We start from the raw sequence: 22,297 nt of genomic DNA, 5'->3' as shown, positions 1-22,297 counted from the left end.
GGCGCTCACCTGCACGGCGCCAAACACGCATACGACCATCATTGGCACCAAGGCAGAAGCGACTCTCATCGCTGAAGACGACACGTCTCCATTCGTCCCTCCATTCACGCCTGTCGCGACACCACTGGAGGCGGGCTGCACGATGTTGGGGCGTGAGCGGAAGACGGCCTAACGGTGTGCGGGACCGTAGCCCAGCTTCATGGAGACGGTTGCGAATGGTCCTCGCCGATACCCCAGGAGCAACAGTGTCCCTAATTTGCTGGGAAGTGGCGGTGCGGTCCCCTACGGCACTGCGTAGGATCCTACGGTCTTGGCGTGCATCCGTGCGTCGCTGCGGTCCGGTCCCAGGTCGACGGGCACGTGCACCTTCCGCCGACCACTGGCGACAACATCGATGTACTGTGGAGACCTCACGCCCCACGTGTTGAGCAATTCGGCGGTACGTCCACCCGGCCTCCCGCATGCCCACTATACGCCCTCGCTCAAAGTCCGTCAACTGCACATACGGTTCACGTCCACGCTGTCGCGGCATGCTACCAGTGTTAAAGACTGCGCTGGAGCTCCGTATGCCACGGCAAACTGGCTGACACTGACGGCGGCGGTGCACAAATGCTGCGCAGCTAGCGCCATTCGACGGCCAACACCGCGGTTCCTGGTGTGTCCACTGTGCCGTGCGTGTGATCATTGCTTGTACAGCCCTCTCGCAGTGTCCGGAGCAAGTATGGTGGGTCTGACACACCGGTGTCAATGTGTTCTTTTTTCCATTTCCAGGAGTGTACAAATACCTGAAAACGAAAACTGCTGCACCTTTTGCACCCGAACCCCTTTCTCAGAGCTCTCTCTACTGAGCTAATCTGTCCAACCACTGCCTTTTGTCCAAAGTGCTATTAAGACACTTTTCCTCGCCACAGAGCATGTTCGCTCCAGCAACCCACAAGCGATGTCATTACGGTCCCGAATCCGAGTCTCGGTCGGGCACACAGTTTTAATCTGCCAGGAAGTTTCATATCAGCGCACACTCCGCTGCAGAGTGAAAATCTCACTCTGGAAACATCCCCCAGGCTGTGGACAAGCCATGTCTCCGCAATATCCTTTCTTCCAGGAGTGCTAGTTCTGCGAGGTTCGCAGAAAAACGTCTGTGAAATTTGGAAGGTAGGAGACGAGGTACTGGCAGAAGTAAAGCTGTGAGGACGGGGCGTGAGTTGTGCTTGGGTAGCCCAGTTGGTAGAGGACTTGCCCGCGAAAGGCAAAGGTCCCGAGTTCGAGTCTCGGTCCGGCACACAGTTTTAATCTGCCAGGAAGTTTCATATCAGCGCACACTCTGCTGCAGAGTCAAAATCTCATTCTGGAAACATCCCCTAGGCTGTGGCTAAGCCATGTCTCCGCATATCCTTTCTTTCAGGAGTGCTAGTTCTGCAAGGTTCGCAGGAGGGCTTCTGTAAAGTTTGGAAGGTAGGAGACGAGATACTGGCAGAAGTAAAGCTGTGAGGACGGGGCGTGAGTCGTGCTTGGGTAGCTCAGTTGGTAGAGCACTTGTCCGCTAAAGGCAAAGGTCCCGAGTTCGGGTCTCGGTCCGGCACACAGTTTTAATCTGCCAGCAAGTCTCATATCCGCGCACACTCCGCTGCAGAGTGAAAATCTCCTTCTAGGTTTAAGTAGTTCTAAGTTCTAGGGGATTGATGACCTCAGATGTTAAGTCCCATAGTGCTCAGAGCCATTTGAACCATTTTATCCAACCACTGCCTTTTGTCCAGCGCACAGTTAAGACACTTATCCTCGCCACAGAGCATGTTCCCTGCAGCAACCCATAAGCGATGTCATATTAGTCAAATGGACACGTAGCAATATCAGTAAGGACATATCAACATAACCTCGCCCGCCCCTCTCTCACCACAGAAAAGTGAATCCCTTGGTGGAGTTACCAACCCCTACCTATTCATTTTACAAACACCTCAGCACCTCCTCGGCCTTTTGAGCTGGCTCAAGTAGATCCGAATTTCCTTGAACATTTGCAGATCTCTTAACCAGGAGTTAACTGGTGTGAGGACTTTAAGCACCTCATATGGACCGAAAAATCTTGGCGACATTTTCCTTGTTATTCCCTTTTTCCCATTGCTCTGCCCCCGCACATTTTTCCAAACACTTGGTCACCTACCGCAGTCCACACCACACGCCATCCCTGATTACAGGCTCGGGCTTACCGTCGGTGTGTCCGCCCCTGGTAGCTGAGTGGTCAGCGCGACAGACTTTCAATCCTAAGGGCCTGGGTTCGATTTCCGGCTGGGTCGGAGATTCTCTCCGCTTAGTGACTGGGTGTTGTGTTGTCCTAATCATCATCATTTCATCCCCATCGATGTTCAAGTTGCCGAAGTGGCGTCAAATCGAAAGACTTGTACCCGGCGAACGGTCTACACGATTGGAGGCCCCAGTCTCACCACATCTACATTTACCATTGGTGTGTAAGAATGATGCTGCTAGTGGCAGCTTCTCATTGATTTAAGTAGTTGCAACATTCGAAATATGGATTTCTCACAGGGAAACTAAAAAAAATTCAGAAAGATAGTATCGTACCTATGGAATCAGCAAACAATCATCAATGTTGTGCTATTGTTAAAACAATGTCTTTTGAGTAATAAAAAAGAATTTAGCTAAATCAACGTAGGCTAGAGTCAATGATATTTTCTAATAAACAATTCCAGGTAAGCTGAAAGAGTTTAACTAGTAATGTTTCTGCTTTACTACGAGCTCGTTTCGGATATAATGCCATTATGAAGTAAACATCTATTTGGAATGCGAGGGGCACTACCAGGTGTACCGGTATGAAATGGGCGTTTTTTTTGTGAAAATGAAACACTAATTTTGAATTGAAAAGTAAAAACATTTTATTCAAAGTACTGACCATTGCTTTCTATACATTTTGACCACCTTTCTGGCAATTTGTGGACACCACGCCAATAGAAATGTTTGTTTTTTGAAGCAAACCAATCAGACACCCAATTTTCGACTTCTTCGTAGGAATCGAGGTGTTCCTCAGCCAATGCGTGTCCTATTGAAGAAAACAAATGGGAGTCGGAAGGGGCCAAGTCTGGTGAATACGGCGGGTGGGGTAGCAGCTCCCAGCCAAGTGTTTTGATTGTATCCTGAACCAGTTTTACTTTGTGTGCAGGTGCATTGTGGTGCAAAAAAAATTACTTTGTCATGTGTTCTGGCCCATTCTGGTCTTTTTTCGATCAATGCATAGTTCAAATTGATCACTTGTCGTCTGCAGCGATTAGTATTCACAGTTTCACCTGGTTTTAGAAGCTCATGATACAGTACACCTTCCTGATCCCTCCAAACACAGAGCTTTGTCTTCTTGCCGAATCGATCTGGTCTTGCAGTCGATGTTGATGCTTGTCCCAGATTAACCCATGATTTGTCCCGTTTAGGATTCTTAAAATAAATCCATTTTTCATCGCCAGTAACAATTCGATGCAAAACTGATTTTCCTTCATGTCTTTGAAGCAAAATTTGACAAATGGTTTTTCGGTTTTCCATCTGTCTTTCACTCAATTCATGTGGCACCCATTTTCCACACTTTTGGATCTTTCCCATAGCTTTCAAACGGTCAGAAATTGTTTGTTGTGCAACATTTAGCATTGCTGCCATTTGCTTCTGACTCAAAGTATTATCTTCATCCAATATTGCTTGCAATTCGGCGTCTTCGAACTTTTTTGGTGGTCTTCCACGTTCTTCATTTCTTACATCAAAATCATTATTTCTGAACCGTTGAAACCATCTTTTGCCTGTTGCTTCTGATAGAGCATGGTCACCATATGCCTCGACAAGAATTCGATGCGACTCTGCAGCAAATTTTTTCAAATGAAAACAAAAAGTTAATGCTTTCCGCAAATCATCACTTTCTGGTACAAAATTCGACATTGTTAACACGATGAAAACATATGATGTTGTTTGTTCCATTACTTGATGTATACTAAATATCTTAGACAGATGTCATACCAACCAACCAAAAAATAATTAAGGCTCGTTCACAAAAAATGTTCCCTATCGACACATTTGTATCTTAACGGTCATTTCATACCAGTACACTTGGTGAATAAGTAATGCAACACATCTCCTTCTCGGCCAGTTTCTGTTGAAAAAATGCGAAATTTGTTGTGGGACATCATGGAATATTCCCATTTCAATTTCTATGGTTTCACGAAGTTCCAGTAGGTGGCGGCGCTGTACATGTCCTTCGGAATGGCGTCTCTTTTGAAGGTGCGTTACCAGAAAGATAGCTGTCACTGAGTTCCTTTTTGAGGAAAACTAGAGCATCACAGATATTCATAGGCCCTTGCAGAATGTCCACAGAGGCCAGACAGTGAGCAAAACAATGTTGGTCGTTGGACGAGGCACCTGTTGTCGCAACAATGTCGCGCAAACGTGTCCGACCTTCCGAGTGCCGGCCGGCTGCACACAGCTTTGACTCCCGCAGTGTTGGGACGTGTGGACACTCTCATTCGAGGTGATAGACGTATCGCAGACACCACGCTGCTCAACAGGACGTCTCTGCTGGTACTGATCACACACTTGTCCACCAGCTGGGGTGTGGGACTGCTGGGTTCCTTTAACACCTAACGGAAGATACGAGGCTCACTCCAAAAGAAATGCACACTATTTTTGTAAAAAATACAGTTTTCATTCTGCATGTGTGAAAGTTTTACAGTGTATAGATACATCCTTCCCGCTTGTTTTCAAACTTAGTTCAACCTGTTCCCGTGAGTGGCGCCGTCACAGCATGTCTTCAAGATGGCTGCTACACTTGACGTTCGTCAGAAGCAACGTGTTGTCATCGAATTCCTGTACTCTGCAAACGAGACAGTGGGAAACATCCACAAGAGGTTGAAAAAGGTGTATGGAGATGCTGCAGTCGATTGCAGTACAGTTAGTCGGTGGGCAAGCAGATTACGTGATGAAAGCGGGCACGGCAATATTGAGGATTGTCCTCGCAGCGGCAGGCTGCACACACTCCAGAGAATGTGCGGAGAGTTAGCGAATTGGTGATTGCTGACAGACGCATCACAGTGAACGAATTGTCGCGTTACGTTGGGATAGGGGAAGGAAGTGTTTGCAGAATACTGAAAGTGTTGGCGTTAAAAAAGGTTTGTGCCAGGTGGGTTCCCAGGATGTTGACAGTGGCTCACAAAGAAACAAGAAAAACGGCATGCAGCGAACTTTTGTAACAGTACGAGAATGGTGGAGATGAATTCCTTGGAAGAACTGTGGCAGGTGATGAAACATGGCTCCATCATTTTTCACCAGAGACGAAGAGGCAATCAATGAAGTGGCATCATGCAAATTCACCTAAGAAAAAAAAATTCAAAACCACACCTTCTGGTGGGAAAGTGTAACGTCCCCTTAGAAGAATCGTATACGACTGTGCTTAAACTGACACAATATTTTTAGCGCAACGCAATCTGACTTTCAAAAATCCCTACAAAAGAATGGCCCTGACTAACATTAACCTATACGTTTCACAAATCACTTACCTCACCAAAAATCTTCCTTACTCGAACTACTGCAATACAGCGAGCGCCACTACTGCCAGCTAAATAAAAGATTCAAACTACGGAAGGCACTAACTACTGATAGGCATAGTTAGCAAATGAAATATTTTAATAGAGAACAAACAATGTATTTACCTTAATATCATCACAAGCCATAATAGATGTAATTTCAAAACTCCGCCATCTCTCTCCTCACATTCACCACTGCTGGCGGCTCACCTCCAACTGCGCAACGCTACGCGCTGTTCACATCCAGCTGCCGCTGCCCAACACTACAATGGCAGACAACAATGCAAACTAGCCACAGACTGCACACAGCACAGCCAGTGATTTTCATATAGAGCGCTACGTAACGTTGCCAATAAGAAAACATAAACAGCCTACTTACAAAAGTTACGGCTACAGTGTTTTCCGATTCCAAAGGACTCTTGCTTGTGGACATCATGCCAAGTGGAACCACCGTAAATTCTGAGGCATATGTAACGACACTGAAGAAACTTCAAGCTCGACTGAGTCGTGTTCGACCACATCGGCAAAAGCAGGATGTTTTGCTGTGGCACGACAATGCACGGCCACATGTCAGTCAAAAAACCGTGAAAGCGATCACAAAACTCGGATGGACAACACTGAAACACCCGCCTTTCATTCCTGACCTGGCTCCATGTGACTATCATCTCTTTGGGAAATTTAAAGACTCTCTTCGTGGAACAAGATTTGAAGATGATGACTCCCTTGTGCACCCTCCCAAACAGTGGCTCCAACAGGTTGGTCCAGAATTTTACCTTGTGGGTATACAGGCGCTGGTTCCAAGATGGCGTAATGCAGTTGACAGGGATGGAAATTGTGTGGAGAAATGAAAATATTGTTCCTAAAGGATGTATCTACACACTGTAAACTTTCAAACATGTAGAATAAAAAATGGATTTTAAAAAAAATTGTGTGCATATCTTTTGGAGTGACCCTTGTAGTAAAAAGCAATGAAGGAATATCTGTGAGCAATTACTTGTGTATTACGAGGCTGAACATAACAATTTTTTGTCGAATGCCGTCACAGGCTCGGACGTCGACCAGTAAAATAATACCATGCAAACGTGCTGGCCCTTCCAGTATGGTGGCGTAAGGCCATCGGATTGAACGGAGACTATACTAAAAGATAGGGTTTTGTAGCCAAGATAGTGAGGAATACTATGGTGTATTGGAATCCTGAATAAAACCAAACTGCTTCCAGACAAAAAATGTGTTGCATTACGTATTGAACGCCCCTTGTAAATGCCCATATTGGGTTCAAAATGGTTCAAATGGCTCTGAGCACTATGGGACTTAACATCTGACGTCATCAGTCCCTTAGAACGTAGAACTACTTAAACCTAACTAACCTAAGGACATCACACACATCCATGCCCGAGGCAAGATTCGAACCTGCGACCGTAGCGGTCACGCGGTTCCAGACTGAAGCGCCTAGAACCGCTCGGCCACACAGGCCGGCTCCATATTGGGTCAGTGAGGAAACTGTCGACTCCTTTTGTTGGTAGATTGTCTAATCATGAAAGTTCTATTTATACAGAACATTTTCGCGAAATACTTTTGACAACTGGAGACTGTCAATTCAGCTGTTTATCAGAAAACTAAGAGGTGTGTGTGTGGGTTTACTTGGGGCTGAAATCTGTTTTGCCAGTTGGACACCAAACAACAGCACAGTCTGTCGAGTCGTGTTGACGTAGCTAGTCACGAGCAGCACAGGTAAAAGCTTAAAAAGTTTTGGCTATAAACTGTCTCACACTAAAGTGTACCATCTGTACTACAGCAAGGAAGGTAGTGTGCATTACACAGTATTACTGTGCTCTGGTCTGTATATAAGTTGTCTTTAACACTTCACTATCGAAAGACAGTAACATGGAATGTTGTCGAACTGTCATCCTAGGTAGAAGGTCACTTTTTGTTTTCAGAAGCGGCGTCTATGAGGGTTGTCCAGAAAGTAAGTTCCCATCGGTCGCGATATGGAAACCACAGTGAAAACCAGAAACGTTTTATTTGCAACAGTTAGGTACACCTTCCACCTACTTCTCTACATAGTCGCCGCTCCAACTTCGAATGTTGTCATAGTGTTGTATCAACTTTCCAGTATCCTCGTCATAGAAAGCAGTAGCCTGTGCTTCAGGCCAGTTATCTGCATTGGTCTGCTGTTCGCTGTCGGTGGAAAAATTTTGTCTTCGTAGCCAGCGGTTCTTATGCGCAGAGATGAGACTCAGGGGGAGCCAATTACGGACCGTATTGTGGGTGATCCACTTCTCGTCGGAAACGGTGCAGGAGCGACTTCATTGCCCCTGCAGTGTTCAAAAAAATGGGTCTGAGCACTATGGGACTTAACATCTATGGTCATCAGTCCCCTAGAACTTAGAACTACTTAAAGCTAACTAACCTAAGGACAGCACACAATACCCAGTCATCACGAGGCAGAGAAAATCCCTGAGCCCGCCGGGAATCGAACCCGGGAACCCGGGCGTGGGAAGCGAGAACGCTACCGCACGACCACGAGCTGCGGACCCCTGCAGTGTGCGGCCGAGAATTGGCGTGAAGAAGGAACTGCTCGACAGTTGTGTTATGTGGGCTGCATCACACAGGCGAAATCTCTAACCGGGCCCTCATACTTGGTGGGAGACGCTATCCCGTACGCATCTTTACGTGCTCACTGTTCACTCAAAACTGAAGAGCGACGCGACGCGATCGATGGCCATACTAGAGACACTGCCCAACACATCTGTGCAAAGCTTTACCGGATTTTCCCACTTGTTTCCATTTCGCGACCGATCGGAAGTTACTTTCTGGACAACCCTCGTATGTGTCGGATTATATATGTAGAGCATAAGTGTAAAATGGGGACAGAGAATTTTTTAGGCTTTCAGTAAGTTGTTGCCAGTTGTATTTACAAGGATACAAATGTCTTTGGAATGATTACTGCACTTCGTAAACATTTTCACTATGATAATTACTTAACAACTGTCTCAATATTTGGTGTTGGGGGGGGGGGGGAGGAGTGGGGGGATGGAGAAATTTTTCTCATTACTGACTGGGTTTAGGACAACCACATCAAACAAAAAACAATAAGGATACACACACATATGTGAATATATCAATAAAAGGACTATCACAAACAAGGGCGTACCCAGGATCTGAACTGGGGGGGGGGGGGGGGGGGTCAGGTCACACTAGTCTCAGGAAACAAGGACTCGAGACAACATACAGCACTTCTTATTAAATAAAATAGTAAACCAGTGAAAAACTGCTTTTAATAAACATTTTAAGTACAAGAATGCACTTGTACAATCAGAGAAAACATGCAGCATTTCTTATTAAATAAAACGGTAAACTAGTAAAAAATTGCGAACATCTTCTAGGGGGGGGGGGGAAGCTGCCCCCCCCTTCCCCTCGCTGGGTACGCCCATGATTACAAACACACATACGTGAATATATCAATAAAGCGATTGTCACAAACCTACTAACAAAATAGTAATGGAGTAGGCCTTCCAACTGTAATGGTCTGGAAACGATTCTTATAATTCTATTCGGTTACTTTCAGTACTGAGCAAGGCTTACAACAGGAGTGACAATTAAATACTGTTATTAGACCTATTTCTTTGCATTCATTCTTTTGAAAGACTTAAACTGTTCACTTTACTGATCAGATGGAGTATTTTGTACAAAAGACTAACCGAAATTTGAGAAAAAATTAACAGACACAGTTAACAACACAGTAATAATTTTGTAGCTCATCAGAATGATGTCCCCCTGAATTAGTGCATCACTAGAGTGTTCTCAAAGCACAATTTGATCACTTACCATATGCATATCAAGAAACTAACTGGTTCTTGGAAACACAATACTAACCTTTATTTGTACCGAAGTTGGTAGCTGCACCGATCTTCTCTGGACCTAGTGTGAAGTAGGATTGTTTATAAAATAACGGTATACCCATATCTTTTCCAAAATGTATCAGTATACGACGGCTATATATTTTCTCACGATATATCGATATCAAAACAGGAATTACGAGTGCCGATATTTTTATTTTATTTTATTTTTCTTTCAGAATTTCTGTTCATATTTGAAGTAGTTCTTTTGATAATGTAGTAGATCATAATTTCACTTTCACTGCATGAAGGAGTCTTACAAATTTTTGAGCTTTCATAATGTGAATCTTTATCTTTGTGAAGCAACTATATGTGCCAAATAGCAGTAGTCCGATTGGAATGAAGGGTGGCTGCGTGAATGGAATAATAGGACTTCCGATGTGAAGAAATGGCACAACCGTTGTGTAAAAAAGCAATTTTTAACGCAACTAGTGTGTTATTCCTTCACATTGACTCTCTTCAAAAACAGTTGCTGAAAATGACGAACAAAAATATAAATGACGAGATTGGTCTTTGCAGTGGGCGGAGACGTGTGTGGAGAAATGGTGACGTAATCGGCGCTTGACGCTATAAACAGAAACTGCAACTTTTAGCTTCATTACACAGTACTGACATCACAACTGCTAGATCCCTAGCATTGGCAGAAATGAAAGAACAGGGAAGTCGACACGAAGTGTTCCGAACAAATCCGATATGCGACGAAACCGAGCGACAGACCCATCTGACACCCTTTATTGTGCCACTTACCTTCAGTTACCATTGTTAGCAAAGTGGTTGTTCCCAAGCGTGAACGTGCACCATTTTCCTTTCAATTCTTGCTCCGAGGGGGATAGACAGTTTGTTGAGATACAGAATATCTAATAATATATCAATACTTAAATATACAGCTCTAAAACTGACAGTATATTTACAATGTGAAGCCAATATTTTTATGGACCGGTGGATCGATACATTTTCTGCGGATATATCGACACTTTTTCTCTATATACCGACAGCCGACACGGATATATTTTAAATATCGGTATATCAAATCGTTCAAATGGCTCTGAGCACTATGGGACTGCGACATCTGAGGTCATCAGTGCCCTAGAACTTAGAACTACTTAAACCTAACTAATCTAAGGACATCACACACAACCATGCCCAAGGCAGCATTCGAACCTGCGACCGTAGCAGTCGCGCACTTCCAGACTGAAGCGCCTAGAACCGCTCGGCCACCCCGGCTGGCTCGATATATCAACAGTCCTAGTATGAAGGCGTCATACATGACCATGGTTCTTCATGTAAAACCACTCTGCAAAATGTCTTCTTTTCGCCAGAATTTTAGAATTCAGAAAAAATAATAAATGGTTCAAATAGCTCTGAGCACTGTGGGACTTAATATCTCATGTCATCAGTCCCGTAGAATTCAGAACTACTTCAGCCTAACTAAGCTAAGGACATCACACACATCCATGCCCGAGGCAGGATTCGAACCTGCGGCTGTAGCGGTCCCGCGGTTCCAGACTGAAGTGTTTAGAACCGCTCGGCAACACCGGCCGGCAAATAATAAATGACATCGTTTAGCAGCCAATATACACTGAAGACCCAGAGAAACTGATACACCTGATAACATCGTCTTGGGCCCCTGCGAGCATGCAACACGACGTGGCATGGACTCGACTAACGTCTGAAGGAGTGCTGGAGGGAACAGACACCATGAATCCTGTAGGGCTGTCCATAAATTTGTATGACTACGAGGGAGTAGAGATCTCTTCTGAACAGCAGGTTGCGAGTCATCCCAGATATGTGCAGTTACCTCCATGTCTATGAAGTTTGGTGACCAGCGGAAGTGTTTAAACTCAGAAGAGTGTTGCTGCAGGCAATCTGTAGCAATTCTGGACGTGTGGGGTGTCGCATTGTCCTGTTGGAATGTCACAAGTCCGTCGGAATGAACAATATACATGAATGGATGCATGTGTCACCTGTCAGAGTTGTATCTAGACGTACCAGGGGTCCCATATCACTCCTACTGCACACGCCACACACCATCACAGAGTCTCCACCAGCTTCAACAGTCTCCTGCTGACATGCGGGGTCCATGGATTCATGAGGTTGTCTCCATATGCGTACATGTCCGTCCGCTCGATACAATTTGAAACGAGACTCGTCCGGCCAGGAAACATGTTTCCAGTCTTCAACAGTCCAATGTCAGTGCTGACGGGCCAAGGCGAGGCATAAAGCTTTGTGTCATGCAGTCATCAAGCATTCAAGAGTGGGCCATTGGCTCCAAAACCCCATATCGATTATATTTCGTTGAATGGTTCACATGCTCATGCTTGTTGATGACCCTGTATTGAAATCTGTAGCAACTTGCGGAAGGGTCGCACTTCTGTCATGTTGAACGATTCTCTTAAGTCGTCATTGGTCCCGTTCTTGCAGGATCTTTCTCCGGCCACTGGATTCCTGATATTCTCGGTACACTCGTGAAATGGCCGTACGGGGAAATCCTCACTTCATCGCTACCTCGGAGATGCTGTGTCCCATCGCTCGTGCACCGACTGTAACACTACGTTCAAACTCACTTAATCGCTGATAAGCTGCCATTGTAGCAGCAGTAACCGATCTAACAACTGCGCCACACACTTGTCGTCTTATAGAGGCGTTGCCGACTGCAGCGCCGTATTCTGCCTGTTTACATATCTCTGTATTTGAATACGCATGCTTCCACCAGTTTCCTTGGCGCTTAGTGTACTTCCTGCTGCTATCCTTGCCTCGTTTAACACCCAAGATGTTAACTGTTTGAATGCTGGCCACTAACGCTATGTGCCACAGAGAGTTCTTGCTGTACTTGACGCCACACCACATATCACACTCCCGCCTTCCATTTCTCGTTCCCCCCCCCCCCCCCCCCCACCCCATCCTCGCCCCCAGCTTTCTCATAGTTTTATACACGCTAATTATAACCACCCCGTATGTTAATGTGCAGCTATTCCCTGACAGCCAGTGTGGGCTGTGATTATAGTATGTCAGCGAAACTTGGTAGAATCGCTAATGCTTTAATGTGGAGCGAATTTACGTTGTAAAACAAATTATTTCCATTTGTGGCCACCAGGTGTACGAGGGGCATTTGAAAAGTCCGTGCAAAAATAAAAACTACTTACGTGTTTGGGGTAAACATTTTTTATTTTTCGACTTACACACTTCGTCCAACGCTGTTCTAATTTGTTGATCCCTTCCGAATAATACACTCCTGGAAATAGAAAAAAAGGACACATTGACACCAGTGTGTCAGACCCACCATACTTGCTCCGGACACTGCGAGAGGGCTGTACAAGCAATGATCACACGCACGGCACAGCGGACACACCAGGAACCGCGGTGTTGGCCGTCGAATGGCGCTAGCTGCGCAGCATTTGTGCACCGCCGCCGTCAGTGTCAGCCAGTTTGCCGTGGCATACGGAGCTCCATCGCAGTCTTTAACACTGGTAGCATGCCGCGACAGCGTGGACGTGAACCGTATGTGCAGTTGACGGACTTTGAGCGAGGGCGTATAGTGGGCATGCGGGAGGCCGGGTGGACGTACCGAATTGCTCAACACGTGGCGCGTGAGGTCTCCACAGTACATCGATGTCGTCGCCAGTGGTCGGCGGAAGGTGCACGTGCCCGTCGACCTGGGACCGGACCGCAGCGACGCACGGATGCACGCCAAGACCGTAGGATCCTACGCAGTGCCGTAGGGGACCGCACCGCCACTTCCCAGCAAATTAGGGACACTGTTGCTCCTGGGGTATCGGCGACGACCATTCGCAACCGTCTCCATGAAGCTGGGCTACGGTCCCGCACACCGTTAGGCCGTCTTCCGCTCACGCCCCAACATCGTGCAGCCCGCCTCCAGTGGTGTCGCGACAGGCGTGAATGGAGGGACGAATGGAGACGTGTCGTCTTCAGCGATGAGAGTCGCTGCTGCCTTGGTGCCAATGATGGTCGTATGCGTGTTTGGCGCCGTGCAGGTGAGCGCCACAATCAGGACGGTGTTCTTATTTCAATTTCCAGGAGTGTAGGAATTGTCCAAGTCTGCAAAATAGCTATTAGTTGCTGCAATCACCTCCTCATTTGAATAAAATCTTTGTCCTGCCAGCCATTTCTTCAAATTGAGGAACAAATAGTAGTCCAAGGCGGCCAAGTCTGGAGAATAGGGGGCATGTGAAACGAGTTGGAATCCTGTTTCCATTAATTTTTGCGACTACAACTGCTGAGATGTGTGCTGGTCCATTGTCGTGATGGAAAAGGACTTTTTTGCAGTCCTATCGCCGGCGTTTTTCTTGCAGTTCGGTTTTCAAACGATCCAATAACGATGAATAATATTCAAATGTAATAGTTTTACAGTTAGACAGTCGCCATAACCTTTTTTGGCGCAGATTCTCCCTTGGTAACCCATATTTAGATTGTTGTTTGGTCTCAGGAGTTTACTAATGTATACATGTTTCATCGCCAGTGACGAAACGACGCTTAAAGTCCTGCGGATTCTTCCTGAACAGCTGCAAACCATCCTTGCAATACTTCACACGATTCGGTTTTTGCCAGTGACGAAACGACGCTTAAAGTCCTGCGGATTCTTCCTGAACAGCTGCAAACCATCCTTGCAATACTTCACACGATTCGGTTTTTGGTCAAGCGTGAGCAATCGCGGAACCCATCTTGCAGATAGCTTTCTGATGTCCAAATGTTTATGCAAAATATTATGTACCTATTCATTCGAGATGCCCCCAGCACTAGCAACCTCACGCACCATATCATGGATTTTATCAATGATTTCCGGAGTCTTAACCTCCACAGGGCGTCCAGAACGTTCAGCATCACTTGTGCCCATATGGCCACTCCGAAAATTTTGAAACCACTTATAAACTGTTCTGATCGAAGGTGCAGTCACTGTAATGTTTATCAAGCTTCTCTTTAGTCTCCTGAGGCGTTTTGCCTTTCATAAAGTAATGTTTAATCACCACACGAAATTCTTTTTCGTCCATTTTTTTGACAATCACTCGATTTCCTTGATTCACACAAATGCCAAACACAAAGAAACAGGCCAATATGGCTGAAACTTGGTGTGGGTTCTTTCCAAAGATACTACGTACTAAACATGACCTTGGTACGCGCCGGTGGTGCCATCTCTCGGACTTTGCACGGACTTTTCAAGCGCCCCTCGTAGAACTGGCGCTGTAAACTATTTGTATGACAGTATGTCATCCATGATGTCATTTGATAAGCCATAACGTGAGCAAACGGTACAGCTATCGAGAAGAGGGACCCTGCACTGTTACTGGTATTTTTTATGTGAACAGCAGCAATTACAGTGCTGCATTGAGAAAGTATCGCTGACTGAAAGATGCGCGATGTTATTAGATGTTTTAAAGATGTTGACAATGAAACTCAAAAACACGTGTGAGCTAGGTGTGGCCCCTGCAAGAGGAAGGTCTCCTGTGTTGCTGGAAGTTATTGACGAGGTTGCTGACGATGCAGGACATCTCTTGGTCGTGCTGTGTCACGAGAATTATCCAGCGCATGGTCAACAATACGGAAAGTTTTGCGGTCTATTCTACACTGGTACCCATACAAGATGCAGGAGGTGCCACAACTGAAACCTCATGGTAACAGAGCAAAGTTCTGAATTTGCTCTTCGGTTTCTGACATGGATCAAAATTCATGACATGTGGCTGGGTATTATTCTACAGAGTAAGTAGACACATTTTGCACTTACAGAGCCCGGTGAATACACAGAACTGCCGAATTTAGGTTACTGGTGAACCGCATGTTGTGCACAAAGAGCTATTGCACTCACAGTATGTGCCAGTGTAGTATGGATTCACAAGTAATTTTTCTCTCAGTTCGTTCTTCTTTGAAGAGAATACATCCAAAGGGCCCATCAGGTGTTATTGAGACCTCTTTGTACAGCATGCAGTTCCTGCTTCGGAAGAGCATAGTTGTGTAGAAACCACAGTTTTCGAACAAGATGGTGCAACTTCCCGTGTCGCTCGCCCAGTGAGATCAGCTTAATGTAGCATCCTACAGACAAGTTATATCCACAGGTTTTCCAGATACATGACCTGCAAGATGATCTGATTTGAATCCATGTGACATTTGGCTCTGGGGCCGGCCGTAGTGGCCGAGCGGTTATAGGCACTTCAGTCCAGAACCACGCTGCTGCTATGGTCTCAGGTTCGAATCCTGCCTCTGGTATGGATGTGTGTGCTGTCCTTAGGTTAGTTAGGTTTAAGTAGTTCTAAGTCTAGGGGATGATGACCCCAGATGTTAAGTTTCATAGTGCTCAGAGCCATTTGAACCATTTTTGGCTCAGGGGATACATAAAAGAATGTGTTTACCAGGGACAGGACACATCTGGTTTCTACCTGATCTGAAGGCCAGTATGCAACAATGCATTGCTGACATTCCACTGGAACTGCTGTGAGCAACGGTCGACAACTTCATTTTGTGGGCCGAGCATCTCATCGAAGTCTCCGGTGGACGTACTGAACAGATTATTTAATTTGAATAAAATCAACATTATGTCTTCGTCACTTGTTTGAGCTTTTTTGTCCATGTGTCGTTTCTAATCTATTATACAGGGTGTATCAAAAAGAATCATCTGATGTGGCACAACTGTATTTCTAAAACTAACAAACATATACAATGAATTTTGTTTTTTGATTATGGGAAACTCAAAGTTTTTTCATACCCATTCAAAGGTGTTCAATATGCCTCACCTGAGATGCACGGCCTATGTAAATGCGGTATTCAAATTGTTCCCACACTGCAGTATGTCTTGAGTTACAGCTTCTACAGCTGCTGTTATGCAATGTCTCAGTTCATTCATTGATGTTGTAACTGAGGCACATAAGCAGTCTATAAAAACCCTCACAAGAAATAATCACATACAGTCAGGTCCGGTGACTTTGGAGACCAGTTATGTAAGGTTGAATCATTTGGTCCAGTGCTACTGATCCATCGTTCAGGATTCCTATGATTTAGAAATACCCCGCACTTCCAGATGCCAGTGTTGGTAAATTAAGTCATTCGAATCAGTCTCCAACTGTGGGAAAAGAAAGTTTTCAAGCATATTGAGAAATGTGCTTCTTGCAACAGTGTTCTCGGCAAAGAAAAATGGACCATACACCATTTCCTGTGAAACTGCACAAAACACACATTTTTTAGAGTCCCTCACATATTGCAAAATTTCATGTGGTTGTTCTGTACCCATATTCTCACATTATGACGGTTCACCTTTCCATTTAAATCAAATGCTACCTCATCACTGAACAATATGCGTGAAACAAAACTTGTCATTTTCCATCTTGCCAAGAGCGAAATTACAGAATTCCAAGAACGAAATTTCAGAACTCCACACATTGTCGTCACCTTCACAAAGAGCTTTCAGTGGCTGAATTTTGTACAGTTTCATGCGTAAACGCTGACGCAACACGTCAGACAGACATTGGGGCATGCTGAGCTGTCGAGCTGACCGGCGAGTGGATTTCTGCAGACTCCTTGTGAAACTATGGCCGATGCATTCGATATCCATGCCAGACACTGGGGGATGGCCCAGCTATTTGACATTACGCAAGCAACCTGTTTTTCAGAATTGTTCACGCCGTCGTCTGATGTTCTGTGCTGTAGGAAGATCCACACCATACCCAGTACGAAAGTCATGCTGAATAGTTGAAGAGTTGACATGGAAAAGGGTGTAAGTGCCAAAAAGTAAATGTTTCAGGAGTTAAGAAAATGTGACTGTGACTTTAGATATTATTTATTTCTTGTAATTTTTAGGTGCAATCAATTTAGTTGTGTTTTGAACAATACTCACTATAGATATTAACAAAAGGTATTAAAGTCAATGTTATACACAGCAATAACAAGTTATGAAGGGCAGATGTCCTTGTAGAACTGATGATATTTTGGATCTAGATACTCCAAAATAGCTAATAAAAGTGTTTTCTTGGCATCGATGATGTTTATTACATGTGTCTCATTGTTGAAGGCGTGCATGTTCTCTAATTCTTCATATTTTCCCTTCTTGAAAATAATACGATGCTCCCATGCTTCCATTTCATTGAAGGTTTTCTTTGTTTTAATTTGTTGTAAATCGGTCACAGACACTTTGATCCACGATTTGTTAGTGATCTGTAATGCTGTTGTGTTTTTAAACTTATCACAGGCACGGGAGACATCAAAGAAATCAGATTTTGCCATTGACACCACCTGAAATGGGTTGTGTAACCGCGACGATCTCACTACACTCTGAAGTTCTTCTGGCACCATGGCTTTGCAAACGCGTTTTCGTTTTCCAATAACGTCAAAATCTCGATCACAAGGTGTATAAGAATTCCCAGAGACCAGAAACTTCAGTTCAATGGAATCATAGTATCCTCTCACTACTACACTACTGGCCATTAAAATTGCTCCACCACGAAGGTGACGTGCTACAGACGCGAAATTTAACTGACACGAAGAAGATGCTGTGATATGCAAATGACTATCTTTTCAGAGCATTCACACAAGATTGGCGCCGGTGGCGACACCTACAACGTGCTGACACGAGGAAAGTTTCCAACCGATTTCTCATACACAAACAGCAGTTGACCGGCGTTGCCTGGTGAAACGTTGTTGTGATGCCTCGTGTAAGGAGGAGAAATGCGTACCATCATGTTTCCGACTTTGATAAAGGTAGGGTTCTAGCCTATCGCGATTGCGATTTATCGTATCGCAACATTGCTGCTCGCGTTGGTCGATATCGAATGACTTTTAGCAGAATATGGAATCAGAATGGGTTCAGGAGGGTAATACGGAACGCCATCCTGGATCCCAACGGCCTCGTATCACTAGCAGTGGAGATTACAGGCATATTATCCGCATGGCTGTAACGGATCGTGCAGCCACGTCTCGATCCCTGAGTCAACAGATGGGGACGTTTGCAAGACAACAACCATCTGCACGAACAGTTCGACGACGTTTGCAGCAGCATGGACTATCAGCTCGGAGACCGTGGCTGTGGTTACCCTTGACGCTGCATCACAGGCAGGAGTGCCTGCATGGTGCACTCAACGACAAACCTGGGTGCGCGAATGGCAAAACGTCATTTTTTCGGATGAATACAGATCCTGTTTACAGCATCATGATGGTCGCATCCGTGTTTGGCGACATCGCGGTGAACGCACATTGGAAGCGCGTATTCGTCATCGCCATACTGGCGTATCACCCGGCGAGATGGTATGGGGTGCCATTGATTACACGTCTCGGTCACCTCTTGTTCGCCTTGACGGCACTTTGAACAGTGGACATTACATTTCAGATGTGTTACGATCCGTGGCTCTACCCTTCATTCGAGCCCTGCGAAACCCTACATTTCAGCAGGATAATGCACAACCGCATCTTGCAGGTCAAGTACGGGCCTTTCTGGATACAGAAAATCTTCGACTGCTGCCTTGGCCAGCATATTCTCCAGATCTCTTAGCAACTGAAAACGTCTGGTCAATGGTGGCTGAGCAACTGGCTCGTCACAATACGCCAGTCACTATTCTTGATGAACTGTGGTATTGTGTTGAAGCTGCACGGGCAGCTGTACCTGTACACGCCATCCAAGCTCTGTTTGACTCAATGCCCAGGCGTATCGAGGCCGTTATTACAGCCAGAGGCGGTTGTTCTGGGTACTGATTTCTCAGGATCTATGCACCCAAATTGCGTGAAAATGTAATAACATGTCAGTTCTAGTATAATATATTTGTCCAGTGAATACCCGTTTATCATCTGCATTTCTTCTTGGTATACGCAATTTTAATGGCCAGTAGTGTAGACACATTAGAACCAGCAACACCATCTGGTAGTTATTCTGACCAGTACCGTTGTCACACCATATTTCCAGCTGGCACTTAGGTGTCAATCGATTGGACAGAAGCTTGAAAAGACATGATGCAATAGCATTGCCTCCGCAGCCACCAATTCCTTCGTGCCATATGCAAATGACTGCAGAATTTCTCACATGAATACACAAGCTTAATTCGACAGCTGGTGCATATAAAACATGTTACTATGTGTTAAAGTGGGAGTGAACATAACCTGTTGCATATCGACAGCTACAGTAGCTATGGTGTTCGAAGGATATTAACTAGATTTAATGAAAGCAGAAAGAAGTCTTACAGCCGTCTCAGCTTTCCCGAGGTGAAGCTCTTTTGCAGAAATTGCAGCGATTCTGGACGCCCCACTACTGGCGTTTATTTCACAGGTGATCTTATCGCAGGTACGGCAGGTATCTGTTCTCGGCCGTCTAAAATGCAGATTGGGAAATTCTCTCTTGAAGAGTCTGCAATAAAATCGATCATCAATATGTGTCTCAGGAAATTTTTCCTTGAATGCATGATAAAGCCGATTAATGTTTAAGTCGGGCCTGAGGTATTGCTTTGCTGACTTCTACCTCGAATAATGGCTTTCTTCTGTTGGGAATGATCATACATGATCTTTTATGTTATGTATGTCAGTGGCATTACATTTTTGCTTGTGTGATGTGGCGGAATTTCCTCGGGCATCCCTGAACACTATATCTCCTTTCTTTAAACATTCCAAGAGAAGTTGGTTTCTCTTTTTTGATATTCCGAAAACAGCTAAGGAGGAACTGTTACAGACCCATACGGTACCTTGCCATGATGGAATAGTGTACGTAGCTGACACTTGTCTTCTGCTGTCTGCTGGATCTTCATAGCTCCCATGGCGTCTTCTTGCAATGTTCGTCAGTTGAATTCGACTCATTAAATACGTGCCTTGTGCATCTTTTGCTAAATGAGAGAAATCCTCATACAGCTCCTGGAAGTCGCTCTTGATCAATGATTGGCATGCATATAGGCATTTACAGGAAGCCTTGACAGAATGAACACAGTGGAATCAGCAACAATATTGAAGCAGTTTAATGCAAATAATGTGTTGATTACATTGTTATATTTAACAAAGAACTGATCGAAACCTACCTTGTCTGGAGGTTGATACACTTCCTTCACTTTTGGGATGTTCCTTGTCATCTTAGCTCTGTATAATTCTTCAGTAAGCGTCAAAACATACTTAAACGAGTAGTGAATATAAATCAACACTCAGACTTCACTGAGTGTAGCACTGACTCTCGCTGAATACTAGATGGCACATACATCCTTTTCCACACCAACAACTGTGGAGTAGAGAGCCTGTACAGGGAGAGAGTGGCCAACCGGACGGCACGGCGGCCATTTTTTTTGCCGAACTGCGGGCGGGACTTTTGAATGGCCAGTAGTGGAGTACACACTCACTGAATCAAAAGCACAAGACAATATGGCGAAATCATTCGTTAAATGCCTTTCTTAACAGCTATAATGCACTCATAGCAGCCAACTACCTACAGCACAGGAAAATCTGATACAGTGGCTGTAAAACTTATTCGTTACTTGCATTATCTCCTTTAAAGTTCGTTTACTAGACGTACTGCAATGAAAGTAACGTAAATAAAAAAATATAATGTATAGCATTTGTTTTGTATCGGAAGTGCATAAGGCTAAATATTTAATGCACCTGTATTAGTCAGATGAGTGAAAGTCGTAAGCAGTTCCTTACTTGTGACATTCAAATAGTGTGAGACGTATTAGTGCTTCTTGTCACGTCTTCAAATTTTTTGCATGTCACAAGTAAACAACTGCTTACGACTTTCTTTCATATATATACTGAATACCTCTCGTAGATAACAAATGAAAAAGATTACAAAAATCAGGTTATGTTAAATGTAGGCTACTGTAATAATGACCAAATATAACAAGAAAACTTACCGTATCCCTTCTACCCCACAGTAAGTAGGCCTATTAAAAACTGTCTTCAAGAGTACCTACAATTATTTACTACGAATAATGTTTCAGTAACCACGACAACTGCAGAAAATGTGCTTAGAACATGCCTGCGTCAACAGTCAGGCAGTAATACTGAAACCAAAATAATGCCTAGTGTTCTGATTCAGAACGAAATAAAGTTTGACGCTATAAAGTCGTTGAGCATGGCACAACAATTACAGGAACTTTCTGTTTCCAGCAAGGATGTCAGATACTGGCTTCAGAGAAGCTTATGATGCTACCAGTATGCTCGAACTGTTAAAGAAGTAAGAGCTTAAAAATGCAGTAAATCGTAATAGGCCAACCTGTTTTGCGTGACTAAAAATATTTAAAATAACTGACACCTTAAAATCACAGTTTTCCGAGCAAAGTGAAGAACCAAACATTTTTATAGGTGTAACTAAATAAATATTTCGGATATATATACCATTAAGAAAGTTGTACCTGGACTTTATTACAAGAGTTACTCATTCCTTCCTGGCATCGTTTACGAACGTCTGCAGAACGAATTACAGATGTCAAAACCAATACTGTACAATTACTAACGTGTTTACTTCAAACATGCAGGCCTACCGACTTCATCACAAAACGCTTCATTATTTCAACTCGTATTTAAGATCGCAAACGCTAATTGCGTAGTAAAAACGATTTACAACTAAATCGAACATGCATGCACAACGCATAACAAGTCTCTCAATAATACAAATAACTTTTAACCGTTTAAAAAGTCCGCTGAACTTCAGTTCAACTCAAAAGCACGGCGAACATAGGAAACGCGAGAGACGTTTGGCAGAAAAATGGCGCCAAAGCTAACAAACCAATCACGGGTAACTTCACCTATGGCCACTCTCTCCCTATACAGGCTCTCTACTGTGGAGTTACATCAGATGCCATCTAGCGGCGTCAGTGGGAACTACAAGTAGTCGCTCTGGAAATAGATCTCTCTCCAGGCCACTGGCGATGGCACATAGGA

The 22,297-nt window shown here is 44.6% G+C and overlaps 1 protein-coding gene across 1 annotated transcript in view; it reads right to left on the bottom strand.

The window, feature by feature from the left end:
- The window catches only part of LOC126109437 (uncharacterized), a 139,371-nt gene extending 118,875 nt beyond the window's left edge, over positions 1–20,496 (bottom strand). Inside the window, exons 1-2 of the mRNA XM_049914468.1 lie at positions 20,446–20,496; positions 20,119–20,296 (exon numbers count right to left, since the gene is read on the bottom strand). Of these exons, the coding sequence (XP_049770425.1) occupies positions 20,119–20,296; positions 20,446–20,496 (229 nt within the window). The remainder of the gene's footprint in view (positions 1–20,118; positions 20,297–20,445) is intronic.
- Positions 20,497–22,297: the final 1,801 nt, after the last annotated feature.

This window comes from Schistocerca cancellata, chromosome 12, assembly GCF_023864275.1.
Source record: "Schistocerca cancellata isolate TAMUIC-IGC-003103 chromosome 12, iqSchCanc2.1, whole genome shotgun sequence".
Classification (NCBI taxonomy): domain Eukaryota; kingdom Metazoa; phylum Arthropoda; class Insecta; order Orthoptera; family Acrididae; genus Schistocerca; species Schistocerca cancellata.
Note: the sequence above shows the minus strand (reverse complement) of the source record. Positions and strands in the feature narration are given on the sequence as shown.